Source organism: Corapipo altera, unplaced genomic scaffold (assembly GCF_003945725.1).
Source record: "Corapipo altera isolate COAL_440 unplaced genomic scaffold, ASM394572v1 61411, whole genome shotgun sequence".
Taxonomy (NCBI): Eukaryota; Metazoa; Chordata; class Aves; order Passeriformes; family Pipridae; genus Corapipo; species Corapipo altera.
Genome location: NW_020884875.1, coordinates 25,658,974 through 25,678,253, shown reverse-complemented (window position 1 = coordinate 25,678,253; position 19,280 = coordinate 25,658,974). Strand labels below are relative to the sequence as shown.

The 19,280-nt window shown below is 40.9% G+C and overlaps 1 protein-coding gene across 4 annotated transcripts in view; it reads right to left on the bottom strand.

The window, feature by feature from the left end:
• Nucleotides 1–19,280, bottom strand: part of TLE4 (TLE family member 4, transcriptional corepressor) — a 101,173-nt gene that overhangs the window by 31,292 nt on the left and 50,601 nt on the right. For 3 of the 4 annotated variants that reach the window (XM_027634730.1, XM_027634732.1, XM_027634733.1), the window contains 2 exons: nucleotides 11,644–11,848; nucleotides 11,239–11,255 (listed from right to left, as the gene is read on the bottom strand). In XM_027634730.1, the coding sequence (XP_027490531.1) occupies nucleotides 11,239–11,255; nucleotides 11,644–11,848 (222 nt within the window). The remainder of the gene's footprint in view (nucleotides 1–11,238; nucleotides 11,256–11,643; nucleotides 11,849–19,280) is intronic. The other variant, XM_027634731.1, reaches the window with a different exon arrangement.

Below are 19,280 nucleotides of genomic sequence, written 5' to 3'. Positions count from 1 at the left end.
TATCACAGCGCAGTGTTGGACAGACATATATCTTGAGCCAGAAGACAATATCAAATACACTTATGAATATTTTATTTTTGACATCTACAGTAACAGTTGTGCACACTGAATAACGAGTATTCCAGAGAGAATTTCTGGCAGTTTTAAGATTCAGAAAAATAGTAAGAGAAAATCTGTCTGTAAATCAAATTAAAGAACATGTTTTTGTTTTTATAATTAGAATCTGTGACATACTTTGTTTGCAAAACAGGCAGCTTTGCACTGTAGGAATCTCTGCTGTTGTGCATTGTCAACATGAAGAGACTTCTTCTATTGAATAAAGTTTTCTTCCTCCTTCTGCCCAGAACAATCATGAAACACTTGTCTATTAAACAGTAGAAGCTCCATGACTGTGATGGCCTCAGCTATTAGTACTCACTATTACTTAGCCCTACTCGGTGGGAAACTTCAGTTACATTTACTACTTTAAATCAGGCTATTGGTACCTGCAACACTAAGTTGCAAGTATAGCAGGACTGTTACAGTCATTAGCAGGATTTACAAAGTGGTTTAGGATCCACGGAGAAGAAAAGCACAACAGGAGAAGTGCTGTAGCACAGAAAACATTTGATATCAAAAAGGTTGCAACTTGCACAGAAGAACTGCGAAAAACCTGCACAGTCTGATGCTAGATACTCTAAAAAGAACAGGGAAAAGAGTCAACATCACGATCTTTGATGGTGTCTCCTCTTCTTCATCCCCCGAAGCAGGAAGAAGAATTCAAAAATGGCACCTCCAGTCTTTGCCACAGTTGAAAGTAATGCTGTTACCAGAAAACCTTCATGAAGCACAGAAGAGTCCTACGGACTAAATAACTTAATTGCTTTCAAACACCTGCAGTGTGATATAAGGCTTTTAGGCTACCTAGATGGTAAGCATACAGTGCTTTTTCTAAAGGCAATGAACTGATCCCGGACTAGCTGCCTTTATGCTTAAGGTAGGGTACCTTTGCTACTCTAACACCAATTATGCATACTGACAGGGCACTTAGAAAGATACCATACTTCAAGGAAATGGCAGAAAAAGGGTTTCTCTCACCCCACAGGATTTATTGTAATTTATTTAAAGGGATTCTTTTAAAATTATTCAGATACTGAATTCTTTTCATATTTTGCAGTATGGGACAGCAAGGTTCATTACAAAATAATATTTGCAGGTCATTGTATGAAACTCTTTTGTCAAAGCAGGGGAGGAAAAGCAAAACATTAATTTCTTCAAGGGCTAAAATAAATTGCAATTTGGTATTTTTAAAAGAAATAGAGAGGTAGGACAGAAGTACAGTATCAACAGATACGGCTTCAGCAAAGATATCAGGAAGAAATAAGAAATATAAGCACATAGCTATAATTACTGCAAGTCAGATAAAATGATTTCCTAATGCCTGATGTTCTAAGATCACAAAGCAAGGCTTTATATCATTTAGGTCAGCACTGGCATTTCAACTCAACGCAACCAGTGGTTTCTATATATAGTCTGGCCACTTTGTTAATAAAATAAAATGAGCAAAGGAGTGAGAAATATGTTGCTGTAGCTGGTAAGTTTTATGTTGCATGTGTTCTGTGCCAAACACAAACCACACAGCCCTGCAGACAACCCTTCTGGGGGTAGCTGCAATTAGGAGACACCTCTCCCGGCTGTTCTTATTCCAGCATTCTTATTTTTGCATATTCCAGCACTGCACCTCTGCAGAGCATGCCAGTCTGATCAAATAGGTCTCAACCAGCAAAATCAATGCTACTATTTATTTTGATCTGTCAAGATTAATACAGGAAAGAAAATACTGTATGCCCTCTTTCAAATGATACAGTGGCTTGAAATATGCCAGCTTCTCTGTATAGAGAATCTACAATATACAGCTCACCCAGTTAATGAAAAAAGGAACAAACTACGTTGAAATTTCTTTCCTTCTCCCACCCCTCCACCCAACTTACTCATAAGTATGCATTAAGAACACTCCCACAGCTGCATTCATTGCCTCTCGAGAGACAGAAAAATAGAGGTGCAGCTGTGCCTGCTAATATTCGTATGCAAACAAGTAGCATTGGACTGGCTGCTATACCTCACTTAAAAGCACCCTGTCAGTCTTTGATAAGCTTGCAGATCAAAAAAAGTGATGCAGAGCAATCTGCTATCCTTTTAATACAATTAGCAGATTAAAGTGGCATTTCATTTTCAACACTTCTTTAAAACACTGATTACATCCAGCATTTACTGATGATACAACATACACAGTGTTCCCCCTACAGTCCTTCCTGAGAGTTGGTGGAGCGCTGGGGTAAGCTCTGCACTGGCAACCAGTGGTCAGCACAGCTCCTGGAGCCAGACATGAAACCTGCACCCTGGTGCACCACAGCAGGGATGCAGCTGGCAGTAGGTCAGGGGAGAGAACACCTGGCACCTACCAGGGCCCTGGCAGGAAGCCAACAATCCCCGTGCTAGTGCTCTCAATAATTGTTCCAAGAGGCAGTGGAAAATACCATCCCCTGGGTTTTGCATCTCGCAAGCATAGTTGTGGCTGGGCCTCTTGCTGAGTCAGCTGTCACACTGCTGATTTTTGCTATGCCTCTCCATTTTATGATTTGTGCGAGACCTGCTACCCTTCAACTTCTATTTCCACTACAGTCTCGTGAGAGTGAAGCACAGGAGTGGTGGACTCCAGTAAAACACAGTGTGGAAACAAGTGCTTCAGTTTTCCTCTCAGATTATTTTTTTCATGAAAGCCTGACAAGCCAAACACCACCTCAATTTAGGAGAATATTTTTTGATTTGTTCTCTCCCCTACATCCAAAAGCAAGCTTAGAGCATTACACTGAGACCAACATCAGGCCGAGGCCCTCCACTGTGTGAAGCACTGCTGAGAGGGACCTGGGTTCACCCTCTCTGCCAGGAGCATGGGACATCCCTGGGGTATCCCTCCAGCTCTGGCCCTGCTGCTACCAGACAGCGCAGCCCCGCTGGTACTAAGGAAAGAACAAACTAAAAAAGATTAATTCGCAGACGTTCATGCATTTCACACACAGGGTGCCCTGTGGTCCGTTGCCAGGGCAACAGGAGACCACCAGCATGTGCTTTATTGGCTTTATGAAGTGCGTCTTGGGGGCTATAGTCCGAGAAATGCTGTATGATAATCTTCAGGCTTTTCAGAAGCCTTGTTTTGTGTTTATCCACATTTAACCCTCTGAGTGTTATTAAGAGCATCACTAGGCATGTCTGGCATGCCAAGGAAAGTAGATACAGGAAGCTGGGAGACATGCACACGGTCTCTGCTTCCAGCCTAGAGACTCGGGAAAGCACATCCTCAGCAACTGCTCCCACCTGCTGTGTGCTGAAGTTTTCACCCGAAGGCCACAAGTAAGCTGGTCCCCTGGCTGTGGTAGTGCAGGGCTCAGTACAGCTGTGTTTGGGGATGAAAGTGACACCAGCAAGTGCAAAGGCAACAAAAGTGTCACACTAGACTAATAGACTACTGACAGCAAGTTTTTGCAATAATGTCAAAAGAAGATTAAAAAGAAAAACAGGCATCCCACCAACTTCCTAGACACATCATAAGAAAAAACACACTCTTATTTTGAACCCCAACATGTGGCACCGTCAAGCCAGCCACGTCAAAACCTTTACCACAATATCATCTATAAATTCACACAAACAACTTCCCCTCCTCTCCTCACTCTAGGCTGGCATCAGGCATCTCCTCTGGCTGCCCTCTCACCAACCAAGGCAGGGCTGCAGACAGGGAGCAGGAGGGAACAGGAGTTAAAAACACATCCAACACAACACCCCAAGTAGCAACAGCCACCACTGATATCAAGCACTAATCCAGCAAGAGAAGAGAGGGAGAAAGCAAGGGTGACAGAGGGGATCAGCAGAAGAAACAGCTTGCATTCAGGCTTGCAGGAGAAAGAGCATGCGGAGACAACAATTTCCTGGGAAAACCTAAAGCATAACGAGAATTTACTCTGCCTCCTTTATTCAGACGACCAACCCTTTTGTGGCAGGGGTTTCCTGACTGACAGGAACTCAGGGCCCCTTAATAGGATTTCCATATTATTTCCAACACCTGTCTAGAAGTTATTTGTTTACACTGAAGGAGGCGAGATTCTCAAACCAGACATCTGCTTCTGGTTCAGGCATATTTTAGGAAACCATCTAGAAAGAAGCTTTGTTGCTATGGAGACACTTTTATTTTCTTCCCTTACTTGGCTGAAAAACATTAGCATTTCCAATTTTTTTTTCTTCAAAAGGCCAAATGTCGCTTAAGCAAATACAGAACTTTTCAAATTGCTATGCAGAATAGGTTAATCGAGCTTTCGATATTTAATTAATTATTCAACTCAGAGCTGTACTAAAGAGAGGCAGGAAAACAGTGCAACTTTCCTACAAACTCCCCTCAATGGTCGATTCCTGATGGCTGGCCTAATTGTTTCTTCCCGCAAAGCACAACTAAAACTTTGTAATTCATGTTGCACTCAACAATCTTGCACAATAACTTGTATCAGACTACTCATTTCCCTCCACATTCTTCTAAAATCAACCTAAGGAGACTGACAACATTTGGACTAGGAATGTGCTTCTCTCTCTCTGTCAGGGAACAGACAGGAAGAGCAATACAAATTTTAATGTAAGTATTAACATACCAGTAGCATTCAGTGACTTAAGTGATATGACAGAAATTTCCAAAGCATGTCATCCATGTGGTAGAATCCAGAAGGTAATCAGTACACTCTTTCCCTCCCTTTAGCAGATAATCTGCATGCCCAATGACTCCACTAATTTGCATAAAAATAAGGAATGTTTCAAGTTACTTTGGACCTAAGGGTTTTACAGACAACTCCAAAATGCTAAGTGCTCAATAAAAAAAAAAAAAAAAAGAATTATAGTGCCAACAGATATCTAAAAGGCAAAACACAGCCACCTAGTCTGTGTCTTGCTTTAACAAAAATTGGTGTTTATTTTCTCGCATTATATGACTAACACCTATGTAACTTGACCTGCAAATGTGTTCTTCATTCCAGACTCATTCACCATAAGTAAACTGGTGTAACACATGAATGCCAGCATCCAAAGTATGCTTTTACTAACACACAGTGAGAAGAACTTCAAAAGATATAATAAACAAATTAACTCCCTCCCTTTACTTCTTTTCCTCCAGCTATTATACTGTCAAAGCCTTTGCACTGGAGACCTTTCTACCCACCTCCTCATTCCAGCAAACTTCCTCTTCCTACTCTACGATGTGAAGTCATAATCCTGTGTTATCAACATCACAGTCTGTTGCCATGGAAATAATTAGACGTGACTGCTCAGGTTAGAAATTACAGCCCATGTGCGTGTTTACCTTCTGGGTGAAGACAGAATCTGGAGAGAGAATACTTGAGTTACCTTAAAGCACCAAGTGGCAAAATAAAAGTTTGATAGTGAGAAGCACTACAGGAATTTTACCAAATGTGGGCACACCACTGAATTAGAATCAACTTGTGGTAACTGGCAAAAGGATGCAAGATCAGAGGACAGTGTGCAGTTAATACACAGAAGTGGATAAAAAGCTATTGAGTAAAAGAGGCAAAGCCACCAAAAATGGCAGAAGCAGCTAATTCTTTGTATGCACGGTTACTTTCATATGAATATGAATTCTCTACACTAAATTAAAATTCCCAGATGTCCTCATGAAAAAGCCTTAAGATGTGACACTGTATGAATTAAAGAAATGTAAAACTCAGTTGGGGTGGGGGGAGAAAAGAATTAAAAAACACAGTAGGGATATATATACCTGAGGTTCAGTTTCATGTTCTAAAAGTCTGTTAGAAACACAGGGCTTGAATGACATACTACGAGTCTAACCGTGAAAAGGTTATTAAGAAAAAAAAGCAGTGCCAAAAAATCTGCTCCATAAGATAGACTGAGACAACAAACAGGACCCTGCTAATTAATATTTGTTCTGCTTCAGCATACAGTTACTGGACCAGACTGCAACAAACAAGCATGTCTCACCCAATCACATCATTAATCCACTCACATTCATCACCTGAGGACCAGCTATGCCCCACAGATATTTATTCATCTGTTCCACAAACAAACAATTACAACACATTTCCTGGAATTAGGGCACCTGTTACATTCCACACAGCTTACAGGCCCAGAGGCAGATATCAATTAATACTGAAAACATTACTGTATCACAAGCCAACAGAAGTTACTCATTATTATTTGGTAATGCTATCCCCAAAACACCCATGAAGATCAAAAACACAACTCTTGTAGAACAGTGTAGTTCAAATATGCTCTGCTTAAAACTACCACTTCATCATTACAGAAAGCAAAACACATGTAATGCCTTGTTTCCAAACAGAGAAAGGTACAAACAGAATCTGTGGCATGAGTGTGAAATGTCTGGATTTTAACAAGCCTGTGAAGCGCTTTTCAGCTGAATGGTAATTAAACGGCAAAATAACAAAATTATTAGGAAATACATTCTGCAAATGTCTTTAAGTTTGTAACAGGTAACTATGTTTCTTTGACTCATTAAATATGGAGTGAATACAAAGACATCTGGCAGACACTCAAGCCACTAGAAGAAGTCACATTTAAAAGAAACCTGACAAATAGGACAAAGTTCACAGCGATACATCACAGTAGTTTATGTGGTATTCCTCTATCAGCAGAAGAACAAAGCTAGAAATTTAATTACATGAGATAGTATCCAAAAGTCTTACATAGTATACGTTGTGCATTTTTATTTTAAACTATCTAGTACTTTCCAGAAGCATTACGCTCGCCAACTCTTTTTTAAGTATTAGGTTACTTACAGCTTCAGGAGTAAGCAGCTTACTCACAACTAAATGAACAGAGGTCTAAACAACTAATAGTGGCTAACAGCTTGTGAAGCACTGGAGCACAGGCTATCACAAATGCAAATGGACTGGGAAAATCTCACCCATCCACTTTTCCTGTATCTCCCACACATATAATTATTAGCCTTCACACAGATTAAGGCAAAAGTAATCTTATTTCTAAATTCACCTCAATTTGCCCTGACAGACTTCTTTCTCTGAATTCACCAGCATGTTGGCCTGAAATTCACCCCAAAGCTGCATTTGATAAATTATTTCAGATATTTTCATTTAAAAAAGTCTGTATTTTTTCGCAGAGGAATCCCAGATTAGCTGTTTTATTCCTGCCACAAGACTGCGGTTTTTAATTTTGGCACTTGTTGCTCCTGAAACAGTAACCTCCGTCATCAAAATGAACAAAGTTTTTACCAAGCTGGCAAGTCTTACTATAGTCATAGTCTCTGCCCCAAACAATTTAAAAATCAGGTGAAGAAAAAAACAAAAAAACCCAAAACAAACAAAAACAAACAAACAACCACTAAAAGAAAGGCAGCACATGACAGTTATATAAGGAACAAGAGATCTAGATTAACAAAAGATGTGGTAAAAAGTTACACACACTGCATTCTGTGCACAAAGCAGTGATTCAGAAGACTGAGATTCTTGAACAACATGATCAGGAACATCCTGGCTAGCTCTGGCAGGCCCACAACCCAGCCTGTGAGCGCTCCTTCACTCCACTTGCTGCAGTGAGAGTCATGGGAAGAGACTGCTAGCACTACTTTCTGCCAGGTGGAGCTTTTGCACACAAAATGTTTCCACAGCTGCTTCAAAGGGCATGTGTTACAGAAGGAACTTTGACATGGACCAGCAAAACTTTTGCCACATTTGTCCCAGGGAGGGTACCACAGCTGGGAAGAAGGACATGCTTCCTGAACCAGGAGTTCTCATAGGATGTGGAAAAAAATTTGTATGGTGCAATTAGCAAGCAAGAATTCAGTTTAGAAAAATCTTTTTTTTTCTTTTTTCCTTTTCTTTTTTGAAAAAAGAAGTTTTACAGCTTCAAAAAGGAAACACACTAAGTCCACTGTGAAAAGCTGCTCGGTTAACTGCAGAGCAGTTTGTCTTTCTACCTAAATACACTATATTCCCTCTGAGCCCTTAAGCCAGGGCTGCCATTTGAGCACAGCCCTGGCACATGCCACCCTTCTCTTCCTTTTGTGTGCTCCACAGCCTTGCCACTGCACAAAGAGCACTCCCATGGCCCAGTTTACTGCCTTTAGAGTTTTCCCACACTTCAAACTTGGCGACAGATTTGGAAGACTGAATCGAAGCAGCAAGAGCTCCCAATGCTGCCCTTCTCCACAGAGCTTCCTCTGCCAATGCTGATCTATTATTTAGGAACAGCTCCTGGACAATCTTGTTACCTGGAAGGTGACTACTTGGCTGCAGCAGGAAACTACTCGCTCAAGGGATGTGCTGGGAAGGATGTGAGCCCAGTCTGGCTTATCAGGCAGAAAACATCCCATTTGGAAGAATGGTGCAAACTGCCTTTTCCCTGGTCTGAACTAAGAGGAGTCAGGACCAGCACAGCTAGAGACAGCAAGTTTCACTGAGAGAACTGCCCAGAAAATCCAGAGTGCTGGAAATGGTGGCAAGCAATGGGACATTTCAGCCAAACTTCTTTCTTTATAGAAATGGCTAGTGTATCTTCATTACGTACACTACAGTGTAAATTTACACTTTATGAGCTATTTTAAAATCTGCCCTGCTTAATAATCTGTATCAGCAAGAAAACTTTAAAGTGTCTCTTACAATTAAACTCAGGCAAAACGTTATATAAATCAAAATTTTGCTACCATATCAAAATGTTACACTGGGGCTGAATAACATCGCTCATTTCCTCATTACATGCTACACTAATTACTACCAGCAGATTCAGAATTTTCTGCACATTAGAGGCTTTTAAAGGAGCTATAAAAAATTTCAGGCACCATTAATTTAAATTTGTATTGAAATTTCCTTTTGACAGATGGCCAAAAATTACTTACTATTTAGAGTACCAGAGCCTCCCTGTTTGCACATTGAAAGAGGAAAGTAAAAAATTAAATGGAAGAAGGAAATTTATGTCACGTTCATTACCTGTTAAATGTTAAGAGGCATTATCCTGCATGAATAAATTATTTCTTACAAGCACGCAGACTCCAGCTCCTGGCAACTGGCACGTTCTGGCTGACAAAAACCATCTCAAGTCACACAGCAGACAATCATAAAAACCCTGTCTTAACTGGGAACCACTTAAGGGAGGACAGATCAATTAAACAAGTGACTAACTGCTACTCTGGGCATCACTGCAAACATTTAAGGAAATTAACAAACTATTTTGCCTTGCAAAGCTGGCAGTAAGTCCCATAATGCTGACACACAAACCAATTCACAACCTGAACAGCGTGGAAGACAAACACCTACTTGTCAGTTCAAAGTAAACTGGCACAAACTAGCAATGCCCTCCTCTCCCTTTGGAAACTGTTTGAGTAACAGCGGCTTTGAATCAATCCCAGACAAAATCAGGCTTTTCAGTACAAATGCTCCCCCTAACACCCATGCCAGCATAAACACCCCAACATCCCACAAATGTTACAGAAACATGACTAGCATGTATTGTTTAGAAACAACAGATGGTATATACTAGTAGTTCTCCTCAGCCACTTTCTTGAGTGAAATCCTCATGGTTCTAACTATACAGGTATGCAAACTCACTCAAGAAACCAGATGAGTTTGTATTCCCGTATTTAGGTATCTGCCCTACTTGTATTTGTTTGTTTGAATGCAGGAAAAAGGAAAATGGACTAAACCTACCTGTTCACAGCAAAGAGGGGATGTTCTAGGGAAATTATCATTAATCTGTGCCCAGCCTCATCGCATAAAGCACTAAGGGCAGTTTCTAGTCCTCATGACAAGAAAGTTGAAGTGAAATCCAACGCACTGTTGCCTTATGTCAGCAGATAGACAGCTTCAGTGCCTTTGCTGCTCACAGTAAAAACTGACAGTTCCTGTCAGCTCCTGGTTGTTATGCAGAGCTGCGTGAGAACTGACAACCATCGGCTCAGATGCACTTGGCTGGGACATGTCAGAGTTGCCAGTGGTAGAATGGGTGCGCTGGGGTAGATTGTGGGACACATCCCCACCTGTAGTTACTGAAGAAGCAAAGCAAAGGCATGGCCCCTCATGCTTTAGCCCCGGCTGGACACATTTCTGATGGGGACAAAGCCTGTGCCCAGAACCATGGTTTTCCCAATGCCAGCTAGGGCACACTGTAACATCTGACTGACAAGATCCTGGTAATCTTGTCTAATGCACCCTAGACTCGTGCTGTGAACACCTCTTCTGCCACTTGGCCAACTCCAAGAATATATATAATATTCCTAAAAAAACCACCACTAGAAACTTGACAAACTCATCGTAAGTGCTCAGAAGGTTGGCATAGGTTTTGCCATTTGTAGAAGTTTATTTTTCATTTCACATACCAGCACCTGAAAAGGTTTGTTGACCTTATGTTTCTGAAAACCGTGCAAACTAGGAGAGCAGACCAATCCAGGAAAGGGCAGGCCAGGGTACAATCTCCCCACTTGCAGCATGGAAACCTCAGGAACCTCTGAGAGAGTCTAGTGGCTATCCAGTATCGAAAAGCATCCAGGTACATAGCTGAGTCACAGTTATATGCATCACTGAATGCTCAAAAATATACAGGCTGCAAGTTGTGTTATTACATCTACTTATGGACACTACCATACACAGGATAGTACATACAGAGTAATACAGATACATTGCAGAGTCATTCAGAACCTGAAATTTAACTTCTGGAAAAGGAAGGTAGAATCCTCAGCGTGAGTACCACCTTCATCAGAGTAGGAAAAAGCAGCTCACTCCTCTCCAACTACTTGAGTCAGGACAGCAGGCAGCACTCCACCTCTCCTCTGAGAGACACAGAGCTCTCCTTTCATAAGTGCATTATAAAGAAATATCAGAATAACAGTTTACAGTCTCCAAATTATTTAAGGCTAATGGCTAATTGTTTCTGTCTCAGAAGCGTGGGCAGGGACCCCAGGCAGACTTTTCATTCTAACCAAAAACAGCCTCGATGCTGTTCCAGCAAACTCGCTGCTCAGTACGTTGCTTGCAATCCTAGCTGTCCCACTATCAGCCACTTCCTAAATGTGATACGCAATCTATGTAGGGTGCTGCTACACAAGTATCACAACCCAGTTTCACTTGGTGACTTTTTCCACCACTCTGGGCCATATTTTAGAAAAATGCTGTGCGCCTACAGCTCTGTCAAGCTACCCTTTACACCTATGAAATGGAATCCTACCTTGATGGAGTCTCTGTCTGCATGCATAAGGAGGGGAAGAGACGGTGGCAGGAGATGGAGATGGGGGAAGAGAGAAAGAGAAAAGTACCAGTTAGTTTACATAAAATTATATATTTATCATACTGGGAAGAAAGAATCCTGATGTCTGTTAAATAATAAATTTCACAGATGTTAACTTTTCTGTACAGTTAATTATTAATGCTGTGCAGCCAGATTTATAAAACTGGATTTCTAGCACTTGAACACAATTTCTGGCTACTGCTAGATAATAAACACTGAAGTAATTAGCTTGGAATTCTTCCGAAAATCTCTCTCCTCTCCTCCCCCTCCCTTATTTTAACAGGAGAATTTTTTTAAAAAAGAAGGGAAACAAACAAAGCCACACACGCATCTGTCAGCACCTACCTCTTTGGTGATCATTATCATGGTGCTTCTTCTCATCTTTAATTGGGAGGTGTGACTGCCCACCCAGTGCACTGGAGAGTGCCAGGAGACCAGCACTGCTGCCAATGGGTGGGATGGCTGGAGGCTGCAAGCCCGAGGGGTGCGGAGTGAGTGGCACGGGAAGACCATGTCCGTGTGACAAGTGCTGGGCCTGAAGTTGTTGCTGCTGTGAAAAACAAAACACAGATATTGAATTTGTTCAGGGAGCTGGGGGTTGTCTGACTGCTTATATACATCAACTGTGATTGATCAGATCAACCAATGCATCTGATCAATTCAGACAGCAACGCACAAACATCCTGGTGTTTTAAAAATGTCCGTATGTTTGGACACAACACATTCAGTAAACTTCAGGCTGCAGAAGAAGAAGAACAACAATGAAAACAAAACAAAATAAAAGGAAAAAGAAGAATAAAGGAAGGGAATGTTCCCATTTTTGGAGAAATCTTTGTTTTTCTGACAGAAGTATTACATTTTTCTCTTTCTAGCAGAAATGCACACGTACACGTCTAATCAAAACACATGTAACTATAAAAGTAGTTATATAATAAAAAAAAAGCTGAAAATTGAGAAAATTAGTGTTAAACAGTTCTCCCAGCGCCACTACACAGCATGCAGTGAAAGTTAATTCGAAAGAGAAAACCCAAATTAACAATCCAGAAAAGGAAACTGGTTGCAGCCACCGTTTTAAGCCCTTTAAGTGTCCTCAGTGGTACTTGAGCAAATTACTAAAGAAAATCTAATGTAGCAAGGCTTGGATCCTCCTGTAGGCTTCCTCAATAATGCTGAAATAATTGGGTACTCTGCGCACGTTTAGTGATGCTCGAATAAAAAGCTAGAGGCCTGCCCTTGCAGTCTTCTCTAGCTGCTGACTCTGTGTTGTGACAGGTTTATTTGAGTGGGACTGTGATGCATGCACCAGTAACTGCACTGACAAGAGTTTAAAGTCATTTTTACCAGTACACTGGCAACACAGAGAGAAAGCCCTTGAGAGGTTCGAACTGGAGTGCTTGACCTCAACCAGGGCTGCATCAAGCTCTGTGCTATACTAACCACTGTGGGATAGATAGACTGCTGCTATTCATTGGGAAGGCAAGGGCAAAAAAACCAGATCAAAATAAAAAATCAGAGAGGTGAAAAAGTTTCGTTAAATATGTCCCAAGAAAGATCTGTTCAGATCTAAGGCTTGCATGCTAGCAGTCCAACTAATTTCTGTTCATACAATAACTAGATTAACTCTGAAATTTTGGTTTTCAAGCAGCCATTGCTCAGGATTCAGGTAAATCCCCTAAGTCCTCTGGGATTGTTCTCTCCCCCCGCATGTCTGTATACAGGACTTTAGAAGAAAAAAAAAAATGTAACTTGCTTTGCATAAAACCATTCCACTTTAAATTTCTAATTGCTAAGGCTTGAGTTCTACTTTTGTTTGGTTTTTATTAGAAACTAAACTTACTTCCTACCTTGCAACCTATCTCTTGATAATCAACAGACACGCTGCTCACTTTACTATTCCCTTCCCTCCCCTAGCATGAATCTTTACATAAGGGTGAGCTGAAAGTAAAAGGCTGCAAGTCACACACAGCATGCTAGATAACTCTTGCAGCACACTGCACGCCTTCCTTAACACCCCACCCTTAAAGTACAGATCCTCCTCTTCCTCTTGGAAATAAAACCCATGCAGTGGAATCAGACTGGTGGTAGCACACACATGTCATCCACTCAAGATCAGTGCCAGGGAAAAGAGGGGAATGATCCAAAAGAATGGTGGGGGAAAAAAAATACAAAAGGGGTGGGGACCACACAACAACAGTAAAATCAAAACAGAAAGAACATTCTTCCAGGTGGAAGAAGAAGGGAAGGCTCAATCTTTTCCCTGCTTGCAGACCCATGTAATTCTAGCAGGTGTGCCTTCTTGTAGAAAGCATCAAACACATTTTGCTTGCTTGATGCTCTTATGGTAGTATGCTTTGTTTTTCAGAATTTTAAATTAATTCTAATGAAACGACTCAAGAGTAAACAGTGTATCGTTTAGCTTCAGTTTGGATGGGGCTGCCTTAAAGCAAGGAAACAATCAGGCATGCCTGATCTGGGGAGGGAGGAGAAGAGCAAGCAAAAGAAAAGGGATGGACAAAATAATCTGTGTTCTATCAGCTGATTTTGAGCAAGGAATTTCCCATTCCTGTTTGACAATATGCTATAATGTACTGCAAGAAGAACTCTGCCTTAGTCTGCCAGCAGCTTAAAACAAAGACTTTGAGAAGAACTCAAGAGTATGAACAGCGAGCTTTTCCCTTGTTAACTATTACACTGTCAACCAAAAAGAGACACTCATTTCACAGTATTGTACAACCTGTATAGATCCCTACTGACCTACCGTATTTGCATTATTTGACCTCCTCTGTGGATATAGGATGGTTTCCAAAAAGCTGGAAGAAAACTGCAATAAAAATGTAATGCCCTTTTTTACTGCTCTTTGTTGGGAACGTCTCCACATAGCTCAGCAAGACAACAGCACAGACTGAATCTTGGATGTACTGAACATCACTAATGCCTCTCAGGTATAGTATGGTCATTAAGAGTAATGGCACTTCAGTGCCTAGCAGCTTGGGATCACCCTGAACAGCTTGGCTGACCCAGTCCCTCTTGGCCAAGAACCAATGCGTTTTCACTGCAAGTTGCATTGCAGAGAGCTCTGAAAATAACTGCAGATAGTAGCAGGAAAAAAAAAAAAAAACAAACCCGGAGCCTTCCTGCCATGGAGAACTGCAAGTTCTTCGATTAGAGATGATGGGAACCTGAAATCTGGAAAGAACATGGCCCCTGTAGTGACAAAGTGTCATTCACTAATACAGCAGAAATTCAGTCACTTGTAGCAGCACAAAGAAAACGGTATGAAAAGCAGACTGTTAAATAAATCTAAGCTAACACCCAAAATTTCAGCATGGCCCCATATGCCTACGCCACACAGACACAGGTAATGTTGTGCATGCTGTTAGGCTGGGCTGGAAGTAAGTGTCCAATAACAGGAGGATTATGGACTAGGATTGCATTGGTATGGGAAAGGACTATGGACTATGACCACCCCCATTACAATGGATGATGCTGAACACCAAAAATGAGGCACTGGTTGAAACCCAGAAATGACATGAATTCAAATGAAGCACTGAGCAGGCTTTTGCTCACAAAATATAGAAGAGGAAAAGGAAATAAAAGTATATAATCACATAATTAGTGCTGTTTGCTAATAAGCTTAGCCAAGAAAGTAAAGACAAAGCAATATCACATCTCTGACTGCCATTTCCATGACCTCTGAAAACTATTACTGTATTCAAACACCCACAACATTTGCAGCTTGGTTTTGCTTTTCCCTTGTCCATAGGTGTCACTGGTGAGCATCAGGTGGCCCGGCCCGCATGCAGATATTTGGTTACAGGGAAAGTTATAAAAACAGGGGCAATTCTTTAGTCCACTGGGCATCAGATTAGTGGTCCAAAGTGGTAAAAAAGCCTGATCTCCTCTAGTCATCAAAATGCCAAAGACATGGAGCAGTAAGACAACTGACAGATACTCTCCGCACACAGAAATATTCCACTACAGAAGAAAGTTCATATTTGTTTCTGCATGTAACATGAATTTAGATCAAAAAATCCAACACAATTAAAAAACTTGCGAAGAAAGCCTGAAAATGAGCCAACAGAGCAAAGCACATATTTTTTTGATGTTGTTGTAATCCCTTCTCTTCCCCTTTCTTCATTTTCTTTTTAATTTGTTATCCTTAGTCACATTATTTATGAACTCTTAGCATGTGGTTAACTTTAGACAATCCCATCACAATTGACTTCAATATGTGTAAAGTCAAGCATGCATCTTCAGCATCTATGCATAATAGGTGAAAACTTGGAAACTAGGCTTTATGATGCTGTAAATTTTCCAAAACTATCTGAAAATAAGAACAGCAACAGTTGGCTACCAAGAAATATGCCCTACAGAATTGCAAAATGCAACGTTTTTAAGAAGATCCAACACACAAAAAATACAAGAGCAAGGGGTAAACACAGCAATCAGAAAGAAGACAAAAAAAGTAGACTGCCTTCTTTTTAGTAATATATTTAGGTAGATGATAATTTAAATCAGCTCAGTAGTAAAAACTGAAGTAAAACATTCAAAACATATTAACACACGTCAAATAAAGATAACATTTGGTTGCTCCTAACGGTATTTTATTTTCTGTATATTCTTCTAGGCAGTCTACACTAAGGAATAAAATAACTCCAAAGTCATGTCTTAGCAAATGGGTAAAAAGGATTTGCAAAAAGTTTTTATCTAAGTATCACTAATTTTTACAACCACAATTCTTAATATTGATGCTTAGCTTAATTCTTTTCCCAACACATCTTAAGAGATCAAATTTGAAGTAAACAGTGATAACAAACCCACTAACAAATTAGCTTCAAATGCTCTCTTATTATAGCCAGCACATTCAAAGCCTATTTTCCTGGAAAAGGTTCAAGTTTTTACTGGTTACTTTCCAAGTAGACCCCTAAAGCTCACAGCCATTACCCAAACCTCCTTTAACCTGAAGACATTTCTAATGTTAACAAACTAACATCTCAAAAAGATATTTTCTCTTTTATATTTATACTCATGCGTTCACTACCCATACCTGCAATACTGCTGGAACAGGACCTCAAAATATCTAAATCAAATAGCTTCATTGTTTGTTTGAAATGAGTTAGATGATGTGATTGATTGCTCACAGTGAATCATTAGTAAGATAGCATACTGACAAAACAGAAACCAAGACAAAGAGGAAAAAAGAAATAAAAATAGTGGCTCATAAGTACACAATATTGATGTCAATGGTTTGAACACCAGCAAAGGAAGTCCTTCGGCACACACAGTTATGAGTGTGCCTAGGATGATATGAATTTTTATCTATCACACCTGTTCACACCCTTGATGTGATCTGCACTATTTATACTTCCTTTGTACTGGCATAGCATTATTAAAAAGTTTTTTTGATGTTAAGATACAACACAGTAAAACAGCTTACAAAGAGAGTCATGCAGTGGTTTCTCCAGTGGAATGGTTCTTAAGCTATATGCATATATACCACATGATTGGTATATAAAGAGACAGTGACACTGATATAGGGTAGAACAAACTACTACCCTTACTCTTTTACAGAATCACAGAACATTTCAAGGAAGAGGGATAATTCCGAAAATTATTACAATGACCAGAGTAAAAGGAACTATCCTGGTGGGAGTCTGCTATAGACCACCAAGATGAAGAGGCAGATGAAATAGTCTGTAAACAGCTGTCAGAACTCTCTGATCGCAGGTACTTCTTCTCACAGAGGATTTCAACTTACAAGATGTCTGCTGGAAATACAACACAACAGACAGGAAACAGTCCACGAGGTTCCTGGACTGTGTGGAAGATAACTTCCCGACACAGGGGATGAGTGAAACAACAAGGGCTGGCACCACACTGGACCTGCTGTGTGCGAACAGAGAAGGATTATTGGCAGACGTGGTGGTCAGAGGCCGTCTTGGTCACAATAAGGGCCAGTAGTAGGATCCAGGGAAATACAGACCTGTCAATCTGACCTCACTGCCAAGGAAGGTTATGGAACATATCACCTTGAGTTCCATAATGGCCATACAAGACAACCAGGGAATCAGGCACAGCCAGCATGGGTTTGTAGATTCTGCTTGACCAACCTGATCTCCTGCAACGAGGTAACCCACTTAGTGGATGAGGGAAATGCTGTCTGTGGATGTTGTTTACATAGACATAATAAAGCTTTTGACACCATTTCCCACAGCATTCTCTTGCAGAAACTGGCTTCCCATGGTATTTATGAGTGCACTGTTTCCCAGATAAAAACTGACTGGGTGGCCGGACCCAGAGGGTAGTAGTGAACAGAGTTATATCAGCTGGCAGCCAGTCACTAGCGGGTGTTCCCCAGGGCTCAATACTGGGGGCAGTCCTGTTTAACAACTTTACTGATGATCTGGATGAGAGGACCGAGTGGCACCTTCAGTAAATTTGCAGATGACACCAAGTTGGGCAGGAGGATACGAAGGCTCTGCAGAGGGTTCTTCACTGCATCAATGGGCCAAGGCCAATTGTATGAGGTTCAATAAGGTCAAGTGCCAAGTCCTTGGCTCACAACAAAGCCAGGGACCACTACAGGCTAGGGGAAGAGTGGCTCAAAAGCTGCCTAGTGGAAAAAAGACCTGGGGGTGCTGGTTGACACCCAACTGAACATGAACCAGCAGTGTGCCCCAGGTGGCCAAGAAAGCCAATGGCATCCTGCCTTGTATCAGCAATTGCGTGGCCAGCAGGACCAGAGGAAGGGATTGTCCCACTGTACTTGGCACTGCTGAGGCTGCATCTTGACTACTGTATCCAGTTCTGGGTCCCTCACTTCAAAAAGGACATTGAGGTACTGGAGTATGTCCAGTGAAGGGAAACAGAGCTTGTGAAAGGTCTGGAGGAAAAGTCTTATGAGGAGTAGCTGAGGGAGCTGGAGTCGTGCATCCTGGAGAAAAGGAGGCTCAGGAGACCTTAATCGCTCTCTACAACAGCCTGAGAGAAGGTTGTAGTGCAGTGGGGGTCGGTCTCTTCTCCCAGGCAACTAGCTTTTGGTTGAGAGGAAATGGCTTCAAGCTGTACCAGGGGAAGCTTAGATTGGATATTAAGAAAAATCTTTGCACTAAAAGGGTGGTCAGCCATTGGAACAGGCTGCCAAGGGAGATGGCGGAATCACCATACCTGGAAGTGCTCAGAAAAACTTCTGGATGTGTCACTGAGGACATGGTTTAGTAGTGACCACAGTGGTGCTGGTTTAATGGTTGGACTCTATGATCTTAGAGGTCTTTTCCAACCTAAAGAATTCTGTGATTCTATGAAAGGTATTCTAAATTCTAAATTCTAATTGGAAATTTAGAATTGGAAATTCTAAATGATCAGATGCAGCTGATCTACTAAAAAACTCAAACATTTCTGTTCACAAAGGGGAATGAACGCACAGGTTAGACAAAAATACAGGAGAAAAAAAGAAGAATGAAAAACAATGAAAAAGGAGAGAGAATAAGAAAGAGACTAATAATAACAAAAGTAATTTTATTTTTTACAAGAATCAAATGCTAGGCTTCTTGTTCTCTTCAAATCAGTAATTTCTGTCTTTGAGGATGCTGATTTCACAGGAAGAAAGCAAGCTCTACTGAGAAAACTATGGGGAGAAGGAAAAAATCAATAGCTGTCATTAATCAGAAGAGGAACATTCAGAACTCCTACATAAGTAACAAAGAAACCATCAGAATCATATCTCTACAAATTGCTTCAAAGATCTTTTAAGTGAATGAGGAACAAAAAATCATCTCCCAAATCATATTGTGGGATGAAAGGCAATATATGGAGAGCACATTTCCGTTCTGTCAGGATACATGTTTCACCATTTGTCCTCACTTTCACTCCCACGACTATTTTTCACTCAGTGAAACAGCACAGATAGAGGACAAAAAATTAATAAAACCTACTAGGAAATAAAAGATTCTTGGTAAAAAAGAACAGAATCTTAATAAAGG